At 38.6% G+C, this 18,352-nt stretch overlaps 1 protein-coding gene across 4 annotated transcripts in view; it reads right to left on the bottom strand.

Annotated features, from left to right (window-relative positions):
* Nucleotides 1-18,352, bottom strand: part of LOC117325305 (potassium voltage-gated channel subfamily B member 2-like) — a 184,738-nt gene that overhangs the window by 71,533 nt on the left and 94,853 nt on the right. For all 4 annotated transcript variants that reach the window (XM_033881423.1, XM_033881425.1, XM_033881422.1 and 1 more), the window contains exon 2: nucleotides 13,015-13,912. In XM_033881423.1, the coding sequence (XP_033737314.1) occupies nucleotides 13,015-13,912 (898 nt within the window). The remainder of the gene's footprint in view (nucleotides 1-13,014; nucleotides 13,913-18,352) is intronic.

Below are 18,352 nucleotides of genomic sequence, written 5' to 3'. Positions count from 1 at the left end.
GGTAATACCACAAACTACACATCAGTGTCATTTTACTGTTAATACCACAAACTACACATCAGTGTCATTTTACTGGTGTTAATACCACAAACTACACATCAGTGTCATTTTACTGTTAATACCACAAACTACACATCAGTGTCATTTTACTGTTAATACCACAAACTACACATCAGTGTCATTTTACTGTTAATACCACAAACTACACATCAGTGTCATTTTACTGTTAATACCACAAACTACACATCAGTGTCATTTTACTGTTAATACCACAAACTACACCTCAGTGTCATTTTACTGGTAATACCACAAACTACACATCAGTGTCATTTTACTGTTAATACCACAAACTACACATCAGTGTCATTTTACTGGTGTTAATACCACAAACTACACATCAGTGTCATTTTACTGTTAATACCACAAACTACACATCAGTGTCATTTTACTGGTAATACCACAAACTACACATCAGTGTCATTTTACTGGTAATACCACAAACTACACATCAGTGTCATTTTACTGGTAATACCACAAACTACACATCAGTGTCATTTTACTGGTGTTAATACCACAAACTACACATCAGTGTCATTTTACTGTTAATACCACAAACTACACATCAGTGTCATTTTACTGTTAATACCACAAACTACACATCTGTGTCATTTTACTGTTAATACCACAAACTACACATCAGTGTCATTTTACTGGTGTTAATACCACAAACTACACATCAGTGTCATTTTACTGGTAATACCACAAACTACACATCAGTGTCATTTTACTGGTAATACCACAAACTACACATCAGTGTCATTTTACTGGTGTTAATACCACAAACTACAAATCAGTGTCATTTTACTGGTGTTAATACCACAAACTACACATCAGTGTCATTTTACTGGTGTTAATACCACAAACTACACATCAGTGTCATTTTACTGGTAATACCACAAACTACACATCAGTGTCATTTTACTGTTAATACCACAAACTACACAAGTGTCATTTTACTGGTGTTAATACCACAAACTACACATCAGTGTCATTTTACTGGTGATACCACAAACTACACATCAGTGTCATTTTACTGGTAATACCACAAACTACACATCTGTGTCATTTTACTGGTGTTAATACCACAAACTACACATCAGTGTCATTTTACTGGTAATACCACAAACTACACATCAGTGTCATTTTACTGGTAATACCACAAACTACACATCAGTGTCATTTTACTGGTGATACCACAAACTACACATCAGTGTCATTTTACTGGAGATACCACAAACTACACATCAGTGTCATTTTACTGGTAATACCACAAACTACACATCAGTGTCATTTTACTGTTAATACCACAAACTACACATCAGTGTCATTTTACTGGTGTTAATACCACAAACTACACATCAGTGTCATTTTACTGGTAATACCACAAACTACACATCAGTGTCATTTTACTGGTAATACCACAAACTACACATCAGTGTCATTTTACTGGTAATACCACAAACTACACATCAGTGTCATTTTACTGGTAATACCACAAACTACACATCAGTGTCATTTTACTGGTAATACCACAAACTACACATCTGTGTCATTTTACTGGTGTTAATACCACAAACTACACATCAGTGTCATTTTACTGTTAATACCACAAACTACACATCACTGTCATTTTACTGGTGTTAATACCACAAACTACACATCAGTGTCATTTTACTGTTAATACCACAAACTACACAACAGTGTCATTTTACTGGTGTTAATACCACAAACTACACATCAGTGTCATTTTACTGGTGATACCACAAACTACACATCAGTGTCATTTTACTGGTAATACCACAAACTACACATCTGTGTCATTTTACTGGTGTTAATACCACAAACTACACATCAGTGTCATTTTACTGTTAATACCACAAACTACACATCAGTGTCATTTTATTGGTGTTAATACCACAAACTACACATCAGTGTCATTTTACTGGTGTTAATACCACAAACTACACATCAGTGTCATTTTACTGGTAATACCACAAACTACACATCAGTGTCATTTTACTGTTAATACCACAAACTACACAACAGTGTCATTTTACTGGTGTTAATACCACAAACTACACATCAGTGTCATTTTACTGGTGATACCACAAACTACACATCAGTGTCATTTTACTGGTGTTAATACCACAAACTACACATCAGTGTCATTTTACTGGTAATACCACAAACTACACATCTGTGTCATTTTACTGGTGTTAATACCACAAACTACACATCAGTGTCATTTTACTGGTAATACCACAAACTACACATCACTGTCATTTTACTGGTAATACCACAAACTACACATCAGTGTCATTTTACTGTTAATACCACAAACTACACATCACTGTCATTTTACTGGTGTTAATACCACAAACTACACATCAGTGTCATTTTACTGTTAATACCACAAACTACACATCAGTGTCATTTTACTGGTGATACCACAAACTACACATCAGTGTCATTTTACTGGTGATACCACAAACTACACATCAGTGTCATTTTACTGGTAATACCACAAACTACACATCAGTGTCATTTTACTGTTAATACCACAAACTACACATCAGTGTCATTTTACTGGTAATACCACAAACTACACATCACTGTCATTTTACTGGTAATACCACAAACTACACATCAGTGTCATTTTACTGTTAATACCACAAACTACACATCACTGTCATTTTACTGGTAATACCACAAACTACACATCAGTGTCATTTTACTGTTGATACCACAAACTACACATCAGTGTCATTTTACTGTTAATACCACAAACTACACATCAGTGTCATTTTACTGTTAATACCACAAACTACACATCAGTGTCATTTTACTGGTGATACCACAAACTACACATCAGTGTCATTTTACTGGTAATACCACAAACTACACATCAGTGTCATTTTACTGGTAATACCACAAACTACACATCAGTGTCATTTTACTGTTAATACCACAAACTACACATCAGTGTCATTTTACTGGTGATACCACAAACTACACATCAGTGTCATTTTACTGGTGATACCACAAACTACACATCAGTGTCATTTTACTGGTAATACCACAAACTACACATCAGTGTCATTTTACTGGTAATACCACAAACTACACATCAGTGTCATTTTACTGGTGATACCACAAACTACACATCAGTGTCATTTTACTGGTAATACCACAAACTACACATCAGTGTCATTTTACTGGTAATACCACAAACTACACATCAGTGTCATTTTACTGGTGTTACTACCACAAACTACACATCAGTGTCATTTTACTGTTAATACCACAAACTACACATCAGTGTCATTTTACTGTTAATACCACAAACTACACATCAGTGTCATTTTACTGGTAATACCACAAACTACACATCAGTGTCATTTTACTGTTAATACCACAAACTACACATCAGTGTCATTTTACTGTTAATACCACAAACTACACATCAGTGTCATTTTACTGTTAATACCACAAACTACACATCAGTGTCATTTTACTGGTAATACCACAAACTACACATCAGTGTCATTTTACTGGTGTTAATACCACAAACTACACATCAGTGTCATTTTACTGGTGTTAATACCACAAACTACACATCAGTGTCATTTTACTGTTAATACCACAAACTACACATCAGTGTCATTTTACTGGTGTTAATACCACAAACTACACATCAGTGTCATTTTACTGGTAATACCACAAACTACACATCAGTGTCATTTTACTGTTAATACCACAAACTACACATCAGTGTCATTTTACTGGTGTTAATACCACAAACTACACATCAGTGTCATTTTACTGGTAATACCACAAACTACACATCAGTGTCATTTTACTGGTAATACCACAGACTACACATCAGTGTCATTTTACTGGTGATACCACAAACTACACATCAGTGTCATTTTACTGGTGTTAATACCACAAACTACACATCAGTGTCATTTTACTGGTGTTAATACCACAAACTACACATCAGTGTCATTTTACTGTTAATACCACAAACTACACATCAGTGTCATTTTACTGGTAATACCACAAACTACACATCAGTGTCATTTTACTGGTGTTAATACCACAAACTACACATCAGTGTCATTTTACTGGTGTTAATACCACAAACTACACATCAGTGTCATTTTACTGGTGTTAATACCACAAACTACACATCAGTGTCATTTTACTGGTAATACCACAAACTACACATCAGTGTCATTTTACTGGTAATACCACAAACTACACATCAGTGTCATTTTACTGTTAATACCACAAACTACACATCAGTGTCATTTTACTGTTAATACCACAAACTACACATCAGTGTCATTTTACTGGTGTTAATACCACAAACTACACATCAGTGTCATTTTACTGGTGTTAATACCACAAACTACACATCAGTGTCATTTTACTGGTGTTAATACCACAAACTACACATCAGTGTCATTTTACTGTTAATACCACAAACTACACATCAGTGTCATTTTACTGGTAATACCACAAACTACACATCAGTGTCATTTTACTGGTGTTAATACCACAAACTACACATCAGTGTCATTTTACTGTTAATACCACAAACTACACATCAGTGTCATTTTACTGGTGTTAATACCACAAACTACACATCAGTGTCATTTTACTGTTAATACCACAAACTACACAACAGTGTCATTTTACTGGTGTTAATACCACAAACTACACATCAGTGTCATTTTACTGTTAATACCACAAACTACACATCAGTGTCATTTTACTGGTGTTAATACCACAAACTACATATCAGTGTCATTTTACTGGTGTTAATACCACAAACTACACATCAGTGTCATTTTACTAGTGTTAATACCACAAACTACACATCAGTGTCATTTTACTGGTAATACCACAAACTACACATTAGTGTCATTTTACTGGTAATACCACAAACTACATATCAGTGTCATTTTACTGGTAATACCACAAACTACACATCAGTGTCATTTTACTGGTAATACCACAAACTACACATCAGTGTCATTTTACTGGTGTTAATACCACAAACTACACATCAGTGTCATTTTACTGGTAATACCACAAACTACACATCAGTGTCATTTTACTGGTAATACCACAAACTACACATCAGTGTCATTTTACTGGTAATACCACAAACTACACATCAGTGTCATTTTACTGGTGTTAATACCACAAACTACACATCAGTGTCATTTTACTGGTGTTAATACCACAAACTACACATCAGTGTCATTTTACTGGTAATACCACAAACTACACATCAGTGTCATTTTACTGGTGTTAATACCACAAACTACACATCAGTGTCATTTTACAGTTAATACCACAAACTACACATCAGTGTCATTTTACTGGTAATACCACAAACTACACATCAGTGTCATTTTACTGGTGTTAATACCACAAACTACACATCAGTGTCATTTTACTGGTGTTAATACCACAAACTACACATCAGTGTCATTTTACTGGTGTTAATACCACAAACTACACATCAGTGTCATTTTACTGGTAATACCACAAACTACACATCAGTGTCATTTTACTGTTAATACCACAAACTACACATCAGTGTCATTTTACTGTTAATACCACAAACTACACATCAGTGTCATTTTACTGTTAATACCACAAACTACATATCAGTGTCATTTTACTGGTGTTAATACCACAAACTACACATCAGTGTCATTTTACTGGTGTTAATACCACAAACTACACATCAGTGTCATTTTACTGGTAATACCACAAACTACACATCAGTGTCATTTTACTGGTGTTAATACCACAAACTACACGTCAGTGTCATTTTACTGGTAATACCACAAACTACACATCAGTGTCATTTTACTGGTGTTAATACCACAAACTACATATCAGTGTCATTTTACTGGTGTTAATACCACAAACTACACATCAGTGTCATTTTACTGGTGTTAATACCACAAACTACACATCAGTGTCATTTTACTGGTGTTAATACCACAAACTACACATCAGTGTCATTTTACTGGTAATACCACAAACTACACATCAGTGTCATTTTACTGGTGTTAATACCACAAACTACATATCAGTGTCATTTTACTGGTGTTAATACCACAAACTACACATCAGTGTCATTTTACTGGTAATACCACAAACTACACATCAGTGTCATTTTACTGGTGTTAATACCACAAACTACACATCAGTGTCATTTTACTGGTAATACCACAAACTACACATCAGTGTCATTTTACTGGTGTTAATACCACAAACTACACATCAGTGTCATTTTACTGGTGTTAATACCACAAACTACACATTAGTGTCATTTTACTGTTAATACCACAAACTACACATCAGTGTCATTTTACTGGTGTTAATACCACAAACTACACATCAGTGTCATTTTACTGGTAATACCACAAACTACACATCAGTGTCATTTTACTGTTAATACCACAAGCTACACATCAGTGTCATTTTACTGTTAATACCACAAGCTACACATCAGTGTCATTTTACTGGTAATACCACAAACTACACATCCGTGTCATTTTACTGTTAATACCACAAACTACACATCAGTGTCATTTTACTGGTAATACCACAAACTACACATCAGTGTCATTTTACTGGTGTTAATACCACAAACTACACATCAGTGTCATTTTACTGGTAATACCACAAACTACACATCAGTGTCATTTTACTGGTAATACCACAAACTACACATCAGTGTCATTTTACTGGTGTTAATACCACAAACTACACATCAGTGTCATTTTACTGTTAATACCACAAACTACACATCAGTGTCATTTTACTGGTGTTAATACCACAAACTACACATCAGTGTCATTTTACTGTTAATACCACAAACTACACATCAGTGTCATTTTACTGGTAATACCACAAACTACACATCAGTGTCATTTTACTGGTGTTAATACCACAAACTACACATCAGTGTCATTTTACTGGTAATACCACAAACTACACATCAGTGTCATTTTACTGGTAATACCACAAACTACACATCAGTGTCATTTTACTGGTAATACCACAAACTACACATCAGTGTCATTTTACTGGTGTTAATACCACAAACTACACATCAGTGTCATTTTACTGTTAATACCACAAACTACACATCAGTGTCATTTTACTGGTGTTAATACCACAAACTACACATCAGTGTCATTTTACTGGTAATACCACAAACTACACATCAGTGTCATTTTACTGGTAATACAACAAACTACACATCAGTGTCATTTTACTGGTAATACCACAAACTACACATCAGTGTCATTTTACTGGTAATACCACAAACTACACATCAGTGTCATTTTACTGTTAATACCACAAACTACACATCAGTGTCATTTTACTGGAGATACCACAAACTACACATCAGTGTCATTTTACTGTTAATACCACAAACTACACATCAGTGTCATTTTACTGGTAATACCACAAACGACAAGGGTCATACTGTATATACGGAATATTAACAAGTGTATTAGAGAGATATTCTGGACAAGTATGTTAAACTTTGCAGCAAAATTTGCACAACTGCATCTATTTTAGTTCTGATGGAAATCAGACGCCTCATTTTACCATGTGTATATACAAATATTGAATACTTAATTTGTAGAAGCTCCATTTAGATCTACGTAGCTATAGATTGAGTTCCGGAGTTTCCAATACGCTAACTTTTATATTGGTCGGGGGTATTCCCACCAATTTTACTTGTCCAAACTGATCACGGTAAAGAAACTGTTTTAAAAGTTTTCAGATTGATTCCTTAAAAGGTATATTTCCAGAACAGAGAAGTCAGAACTCTTGTTCGGATTATCGTTCTAGTCTATAACGAGGGGTTATGGTGAACCCCAATCAACACATTGTACACTGAATTAGTACGAACAATAATTGTATAATAGGTAAGATTCAACACGACGCACTTTATGTAAGGTTTAGCCAAGAACGAATAAGTATACTATGCCTATACTACTCTTCGGCAGGTATGAAACCGGTTCCATTACTGCCATAGCAACCCCGATGTGATCACAGGGGTTCGTTACAAATGATATGATGGAATGAACAATTAACTACTGCGGATGTTAAAAAATATATGTTTGTTTGAAAATAGGCGCCACGTTGAGGTCAGGAAGTTATGTTCGTCCCAAGTGTAGGGATATAATTATGTATACGTGTACATCTCACATTTGTACCGAACCCCTATGATGTGATTCACATCTCATATATCATATCATTTGATTCGAACCCCTATGAAGTGATTCACATCGGGTCGTATTATGTATATGATTATTTATTCAAGGGATAAAAAGCATGATTCTGGTATCTATAATCAATATTCAATCCATAAACATGCATATTACGTCATTTCTTCAATATTAATTGGTAAACTTCAAAAAGACACACAGAGAAATCCATTCGAATACACTGCCATCTTTGATACAAATGTCAAGGTAAGTTTCCCCATAAGAAAATCGATATAAAATGATGCTAATGAGATTCCCCGCGATATTTCAACAGACAAACGGATCCTGAGTTATATACCTCGGTCAGCAATGTCAATATTCTGAAACTGAATCATTTCACCAAGTCAGATACACTTTCTTCACCTGACTTACAAAAAATAGGGAACAGATTTCTGATCATATAATTATTATTATTTCATCGTCCATATATGGTCACGAATACCATATTTGGATCAACATCCTCGCGAGAGTTGTCTGAGAAGTGTCATGGTAGATGACTTAAACAACTCCGAGTAGTATAATATTGGGAGGGCGTATTAAAGGTTTTCAAATTTCTTGACGGTAGACTAATTTGCATTAGAATTGTCTATTTATAGCAGACAGCATTGTAAAGTTACACGACATGTTAGGTTGAGCCCAACACACGACATGTTAGGTTGAGCACAGCACACGACATGTTAGGTTGAGCGTGACACACGACATGTTAGGTTGAGCGTGACTCACGACATGTTAGGTTGAGCACAGCACACGACATGTTAGGTTGAGCGTGACTCACGACATGTTAGGTTGAGCGTGACACACGACATGTTAGGTTGAGCGTGACACACGACATGTTAGGTTGAGCGTGACTCACGACATGTTAGGTTGAGCGTGACTCACGACATGTTAGGTTGAGCGTGACTCACGACATGTTAGGTTGAGCCCAACACACGACATGTTAGGTTGAGCACAACACACGACATGTTAGGTTGAGCACAACACACGACATGTTAGGTTGAGCCCAACACACGACATGTTAGGTTGAGCACAACACACGACATGTTAGGTTGAGCACAACACACGACATGTTAGGTTGAGCACAGCACACGACATGTTAGGTTGAGCGTGACTCACGACATGTTAGGTTGAGCGTGACTCACGACATGTTAGGTTGAGCCCAACACACGACATGTTAGGTTGAGCACAACACACGACATGTTAGGTTGAGCACAACACACGACATGTTAGGTTGAGCACAGCACACGACATGTTAGGTTGAGCGCGACACACGACATGTTAGGTTGAGCACAACACACGACATGTTAGGTTGAGCACAGCACACGACATGTTAGGTTGAGCCCAACACACGACATGTTAGGTTGAGCACAGCACACGACATGTTAGGTTGAGCACAGCACACGACATGTTAGGTTGAGCACAGCACACGACATGTTAGGTTGAGCGTGACTCACGACATGTTAGGTTGAGCGTGACACACGACATGTTAGGTTGAGCACAACACACGACATGTTAGGTTGAGCACAACACACGACATGTTAGGTTGAGCGTGACACACATGTTAGGTTGAGCGTGACACACGTTAGGTTGAGCAGGACACGCGACATTTTACGTAAATGAGGACGCCCGATTCTGTAGGTTTATCTATGATATATCAACATATATCCATGGTATATCAACATATATCCATGGTATATCAACATATATCCATGGTAATTTAAGTAACCAACAGCTGTCATTATAAATCAATACATTCCTGTCTTATGTAAATTGAGTGCAGTGAAATACAGCAGTTTTCTCTATCTTATTGCTTTTTTCCAATGCTGTAAAATCTGTAAACAATACTTGGCTCAATTTCCATTTAGTGTATTCAGATTGACATTTAGATGACAGAACACGTGTCAGCTTTCAAAACGGACAATAAATATCAACGTAAAACATGTGCAACTAAATAACGAGGTGACTTTGTAGCGATATTGAAATGTTAAGTTTCAGGGCTCCGATCTATATGGTTGGCGGAGGCTACCATGGAAAAATGACAACGCTGGGAGACAAGACTTGACACATCGAAGGTCAGCAAGCAGACGGCCTACATCAGTTCGACGGCGGGAAAACTCCCTGTACAGTATGCAACATGTAATTGTAGGTCTAATCGACGGCTATTATACCCCATCCTCTATCGATTTGTCGATACTCTGTAAGCCCACATATGGGGACTAAATCATCCAATTAGGTGATGTCCGTCCTGATACTACATGGAGAGGAGATGAATGCTGCCATAATTAGTTTACTTAACCTTGTTTACCGATAAACAAATACTAACTATGGGCACGTTCAGCAGCCGAAATTGAATCAAATGAATTTATATCGTCCATCGGAGAACATATTATACTGGGGAGGCAATGTTGGAAGCTGTTCACTCGCTCGCGATTCCCGCCCACGCACGCGCACACAGCTGTTGTAGGCACAGTGGTATTGATAACACACTTTAATGTGAACGCACGCTTACACCCGACTATCGTGTATATCAAAAGGATTCATTAAAATACTTCTGTGTACAGTGGAAACAGAAATGATCTGTATTCCAGGCAGAGCATCGCTTAGTCAATTAGTCAGACGGCGTCAAACTGTGGCCAGACCATTCCGTTCACCAAGTAAACAACACACATAAAGTTACATGTACACTATGACCTTGTATGTTGACCTTTCTGTATAATACACAGAGAAGGATTTTTATTTTTATGTAAATAATCATAATAAGATGTTTAAATTGGTCCGTAATATAGTTGCATTGGAACCTTCTATTATCAGCAATGCCAAAGCAATGTTGGCCTATAACAACGTGACTATCGATATCTACTGAACGTATGTAGGCCTATAACAACGTGACTATCGATATCTACTGAACGTATGTAGGTCATAACAACGTGACTATCGATATCTACTGAACGTATGTAGGCCTATAACAACATGACTATCGATATCTACTGAACGTATGTAGGCCTATAACAACACGACTATCGATATCTACTGAACGTATGTAGGCCTATAACAACGTGACTATCGATATCTACTGAACGTATGTAGGCCTATAACAACGTGACTATCGATATCTACTGAACGTATGTAGGTCATAACAACGTGACTATCGATATCTACTGAACGTATGTAGGCCTATAACAACATGGCTATCGATATCTACTGAACGTATGTAGGCCTATAACAACGTGACTATCGATATCTACTGAACGTATGTAGGTCATAACAACGTGACTATCGATATCTACTGAACGTATGTAGGCCTATAACAACGTGACTATCGATATCTACTGAACGTATGTAGGCCATAACAACACGACTATCGATATCTACTGAACGTATGTAGGCCTATAACAACGTGACTATCGATATCTACTGAACGTATGTAGGCCATAACAACATGACTATCGATATCTACTGAACGTATGTAGGCCTATAACAACGTGACTATCGATATCTACTGAACGTATGTAGGCAGTTACATATGTTTTATAAGGAGATCTATCGTAAAACTTTGCGAGGCCGACGTTCCGAAAACCAAACAGCAATTGCATTTGTTTTTTAGGAAATTGAATTTAAGTAAAACGATATTTTTTCTTTTCAATCTACCTAAGTTGTTCGTTTAAAGCTATCACCATAGAGGTGGCCCTCCCCCGCCCTCCAACACATGTTATACCCTCCCTAAACATTAACCATTACGGAATCACCACGGCCATACGCGTCTTCGTTGGCGTTGGCAACATAAGTATTATTTCACAAACAACTATTCAATATTGTTTCATAAAAATGTAAAAAGCACGGAGTTTTGGAACTTCTCGAGGAAGCAACATCGGTGTCTGTATCTGGTACCGACCTAACGAGATAGCCCCAGGGACTCTGTCGGAAGCTTTGTGTACGTCCAGGGACACTATCGGAAGCTTTGTGTACGATATGTAGACATATCCCAGCTTGCGCGTGCTTAACGTCATGCGGTGCATGTCAGTTAATGGTATCAATTAGTTATAGTTGCAGAGGTATCCGTTTACCAGAGGTATCTGTTTACAAGATCTTTCCACTGACAAAGTGAATAAACAAACAAATCATGTACATATAAAATGTACAGTGGTTGTATCCGATCTTAAAGTCTTTTGTATATCCACTATACAGGAATGTACGTAATATAACTACAATATCTTATACTCGGGTTTTAAACGGTTACAGAAAATATATGTATGGCTCAGTTTGATTTTTTTTATATGTTCTGAAGCTGAAACGTTAAGCTAACAATGCCTCTGTCTATCAGTGATAGGCTCAGGTAAACGTGCAAATGGATGGAAGGCCCAGATTAACAGGAGCTACTCAAGGAACACCCGATTCGGAAATGCACGTGCACAATATTTCTGTATTGTATTGCATACAGACGATCACCAGCTGGTGCAGTGTGTATGTGTACACGCATTGTAACACCACCCACAGCCTTGTCATAAACATTCATACGAATACTGTTTTTCCACGAGCTTTCTGGCCATGAATACGTCATAAAAAACTATATTTATATTATTGTGCAAAAACGATAAGGAAAAATATAAATGAAATAAACTTTTGTAATTAAAATCATACTTACCCTCGCAGCCATAGACGTAGTTGGTTTTTCTAATAAATCCCATATTTTCTGACGCCATTTGGCAAGAGACCCGGTACCAAAATCTTCCTCGTCTCTTTGGCGCAGACTTTCTGCCTCCTTACGAATTTCCTCATAAACATGCTCCTTTTTCTGGTGATATTTATGCTGACAACACGACTCTAGATACAGCTCGTCCACTCCCCAATACTCGAGGTCTTCACTAAAGGAGAGTACACACATTTCCTCCACTAAATGAAGTTTACCCGTGCGATAGAAGTTTAAAATGGAAGCAAAAGATCGGGGGTGTCGATCAAAGAAGTATTCGTTTTCTGCTAGTGAGTAATCGTCACATATCTCCAGGAGACTTTCCGGGGTATTACACGAGCGAAGTTTGCCCAGTCGGGTATGAGGCATACGGTCCAATGTACGCCACATAACCTCATGTTTTACCCCTCCGACGTTTAATATTACCCGTTTCATAATTTGTTTGCTTCTAATAATGCCATTGAAATCCGGCGTAGATCCATTCACCTCAGTAGAATAATAGCGCGAATTGAAGTGTTGCTGTGTGTGTTGGAGTTCCACCTCCCCCGGAACACCCATATTCACTGCGGGATGAGCCACCGAGGATACATTCTCAAAGGTCGTGTTTGAAACGCCTAGTGGATATACTGGAAGTGCAGCGGCAGTGGTAACAGGGTTGGGTGCTATTTTTACCTCCTGTCTACTACTTGCCTCCCGTAGCTTACGAGTAGTAGAGGAGTCCTTTGGTGTTGATTTCTCACTACTCCCTACCGAGTCACGTTTGCGTTTTTCCTGCTGACGTAACGCAGCTCCCCGCGCGGAAGACAAACCTAAATGTCCAGCATCACTGTCTCGAGCCTGCCCGGACCCCGAGCTGTGATTTACAAACATTTTAAAGTTATTAGTTCATGTTATATCAACAATGTTCGTGAATAAATATAAGAGAAAAAAGTAATATGAAAAAGCAAGACAAAAAAGAGAAAGGTTCAATATGTTTTTATAAAATGCATCACTTGAAGTCTGTTCATTTTGTCAAAGGTCACAAAGTCAAGGTCATAATTTGAACGGTCAAAACAAGCAAAATAGCGTAGACTTACTCACATACCGGCACGTGGATACACAATAGACAAATAGGGAAGCGCGGGAGTTTACAGATGACCACTGCACTGGACTCACATACAGTACTTAGATGCCAAATGACGTCTGAGGCATAACGACACTGACAAAAACTTCAGAATGGGATACGGACACAAAATAGACGACACAAAGGTGGGAATGACATCATAGTGTCCACAAACCAAGCATCTTCGTGACGTCATAGCTGAAACATCCTAACAGGACACTGACGTATTATGACGTATGATGACAGCGTGACCGAGTCACTGACGACGTGGTGTTCTGTTGTTTGGAGAAGGAAACACTTAAACGGCTGTCGGGGCAACAAGCTGCATGCAAAAAAACAAACAATACGGATGGTTACCTCTAAGTTAAAACACAACCCTGAGATTAGCCGACCTATTGTATATAGCTGACAGGACTATTGATATCGATATGGTATCGGACTAATGCACTCTGCAGTAGGCCGGTCATGGTCGACTTGGCTAGGGTAACAGTACATGTATTAATGCTGTTACTATTAAAGGATTCAGTTACTACTCCTGAAAGATTCTCCAGTAATTAACATACTATTATGACTGAAGTTCAGTTTTACATTTTTTTTGTCACTATTTTACACAATTACTTAACTTTCTTGGAGTTGCTGTTACATATACTCCTAGTTTATAAAGCCGACAGAGCTAGCTAATTATTATACGACTATTAGCGAAACCGATATAGTGACGAAGTGAAACGTTGTCCGACAAAAAGACCAATTTGTAGAGTAGAGTGCTGGCTAGTGTTAAAACAGTGATATACAGCATGCAATACATACACACACATGCAGGGGACGAGGGAGTCTCGCATTGTCGACTTGGACTGAATATCGAAGCTTCATGACAATGCACAGCAGGGTGACATGTATCCCTCTAAATGTCGCGAAAAGATTAATGTATGACATGAATAGATTCATTTATGACGTCATTGTTACAAGGAACTCTCTGACTCTTCCTAAAATTAGTTATCTTGTCAACTGCGCCAACATATTCCAAACACATTTCTTTAAACAAAAGGCCTGATTTTAATAAGCAGTTTCAAGACTGGTAATCTCGTTGGCACTCGCAGAATAAATGGATGCTAATAACTAGCAAAAGAAATAAAAACGTAGCTTTTAAATTGTACACGCATTCTGATTAAACACTTCTGGAGAATATACCTTGAGCATGGGGGTAAATATACAAGACTTGTGAAAATGGTAATTCCTCGAATTTAAAACATCAATGTATAATATAACCATTGAGAGAGAGGGAAATGTGCGCGGTCAACATTTTTCTCTTGAAGTGTAGAACAAAGACGAATGACATCAAGTATACCTAATCCTGGCTGTGATCCCAGGAACCCTGCACAGATTTGGTTTTCCAAGTCAGTTCCGGTAAAATCGATATCAGCCATGACTATAATTACACTGTTCATCCAAAAACACATCTTAATTATGACAATTTAGCCGGAATAGTCTCAATTCGTCAGTATAACAATTTATTAGAATCATCGCTGACGTCACTAGAAATCACATGTGGTTATTTGTTGCCGGACAGTGCGATATATTTCCTCACGCATGTAGCCAGACAGAAAAATTGCCAAAATCTATGGTGTATAGTTAAAATTTTCTTGTTTGAACAAAAAAAACCAAAAACAGCCAGCAATTTCATGAACATCTGGTTTCACAACGTTAAGTACAAATGTATTTTAAACAGGAAAATGTGTACATCATCCCACCTCCCGTACATTATCCTCACTCCCGTACATCATCCTCACTCCCGTACATTATTCTCAATCCAGTACATCATCCTCAATCCCGTACATTATCCTCACTCCCGTACATTATCCCCACTCCCGTACATCATCCTCACTCCCGTACATTATTCTCAATCCAGTACATTATCCTCTCTCCCGTACATTATCCTCCCTCCCGTACATCATCCCCACTCCCGTACATTATCCTCACTCCCGTACATTATCCTCACTCCCGTACATTATCCTCCCTCCCGTACATTATCCTCCCTCCCGTACATCATCCTCACTCCCGTACATCCCCACTCCCGTACATTATCCTCAATCCCGTACATTATCCTCCCTCCCGTACATCATCCTCACTCCCGTACTATATCCTCCCTCCCGTACATTATCCCCACTCCCGTACATTATCCTCCCTCTCGTACATTATCCTCCCTCCCGTACATTATCCTCCCTCCCGTACATCATTCTCACTCCCGTACATTATCCCCAATCCCGTACATCATTCTCACTCCCGTACATTATCCTCCCTCTCGTACATTATCCTCACTCCCGTACATTATCCTCCCTCCCGTACATTATCCTCAATCCCGTACATCATTCTCACTCCCGTACATTATCCCCACTCCCGTACATTATCCTCCCTCCCGTACATTATTCTCAATCCCGTACATTATCCTCCCTCCCGTACATTATTCTCAATCGCGTACATTATCCTCAATCCCGTACATCATCCTCACTCCCGTACATTATCCTCACTCCCGTACATTATCCTCCCTCCCGTACATTATCCCCACTCCCGTACATTATCCCCAATCCCGTACATTATCCTCATTCCCGTACATTATCCTCACTCCCGTACATTATCCTCACTCCCGTACATTATCCTCACTCCCGTACATTATTCTCAATCCAGTACATTATCCTCACTCACGTACATTATCCTCACTCCCGTACATCATCCTCACTCCCGTACATTATCCTCAATCCCGTACAGTATCCTCACTCCCGTACATCATCCTCCCTCCCGTACATCATCCTCACTCTCGTACATTATCTTCAATCCGTACATTATCCTCAATCCCGTACATTATCCCCAATCCGTACATTATCCTCAATCCCGTACAGTATCCTCACTCTCGTACATCATCCTCCCTCCCGTACATTATCCTCCCTCCCGTACATCATCCTCACTCTCGTACATTATCTTCAATCCGTACATTATCCTCAATCCCGTACATTATCCCCAATCCGTACATTATCCCCAATCCGTACATTATCCTCAATCCCGTACATCATCCTCACTCCCGTACATCATCCTCACTCCCGTACATTATCCTCCCTCTCGTACATTATCATCCCTCCCGTACATTATCCTCAATCCGTACATTATCCTCAATCCCGTACATTATCCCCAATCCCGTACATTATCCTCAATCCCGTACATTATCCCCAATCCCGTACATTATCCTCAATCCGTACATTATCCTCCCTCCCGTACATTATCCTCACTCCCGTACATTATCCTCAATCCCGTACATTATCCTCACTCCCGTACATTATCCTCACTCCCGTACATCATCCTCCCTCCCGTACATCATCCTCACTCCCGTCATTATCCTCAATCCCGTACATTATCCCCGATCCCGTACATTATCCTCACTCCCGTACATTATCCTCTCTCCCGTACATTATCCTCACTCCCGTACATCATCCTCACTCCCGTACATTATCCTCACTCCCGTACATTATCCTCCCTCCCGTACATTATCCCCCCTCCCGTACATCATCCTCACTCCCGTACATTATCCTCCCTCCCGTACATTATCATCACTCCCGTACATTATCCTCCCTCCCGTACACCACCCTCACTCCCGTACATTATCCTCCCTCCCGTACATTATCCTCCCTCCCGTACATCATCCTCACTCCCGTCATTATCCTCAATCCAGTACATTATCCTCACTCGCGTACATTATCCTCCCTCCCGTACATTATCCTCCCTCCCGTACATCATCCTCACTCCCGTACATTATCCTCCCTCCCGTACATTATCCTCACTCCCGTACATTATCCTCCCTCCCGTACACCACCCTCACTCCCGTACATTATCCTCCCTCCCGTACATTATCATCCCTCCCGTACATTATCCTCAATCCCGTACATTATCCTCAATCCCGTACATTATCCTCAATCTCGTACATTATCTTCAATCCTGTTGTTAATAAAATCATTCATATTTTATTTACTCTTGGTTTAAAAAGTGAAAAAATTCTTTTAAAAGTTAGAATCTGACAATATAGATCCCACATGTTTCCATCAAAGATATGAGTGCCGATACTGTATCGCCAGAGTAGTTAACACAGTTTAGTAAAAAATAAAGTGACATTGGACGGTTAAATAAGACATAGTACACATGCCGATA

The sequence above is a fragment of the Pecten maximus genome, chromosome 4 (genome assembly GCF_902652985.1).
Source record: "Pecten maximus chromosome 4, xPecMax1.1, whole genome shotgun sequence".
Taxonomy (NCBI): domain Eukaryota; kingdom Metazoa; phylum Mollusca; class Bivalvia; order Pectinida; family Pectinidae; genus Pecten; species Pecten maximus.
This window is presented reverse-complemented; position numbering and strand designations above follow the sequence as displayed.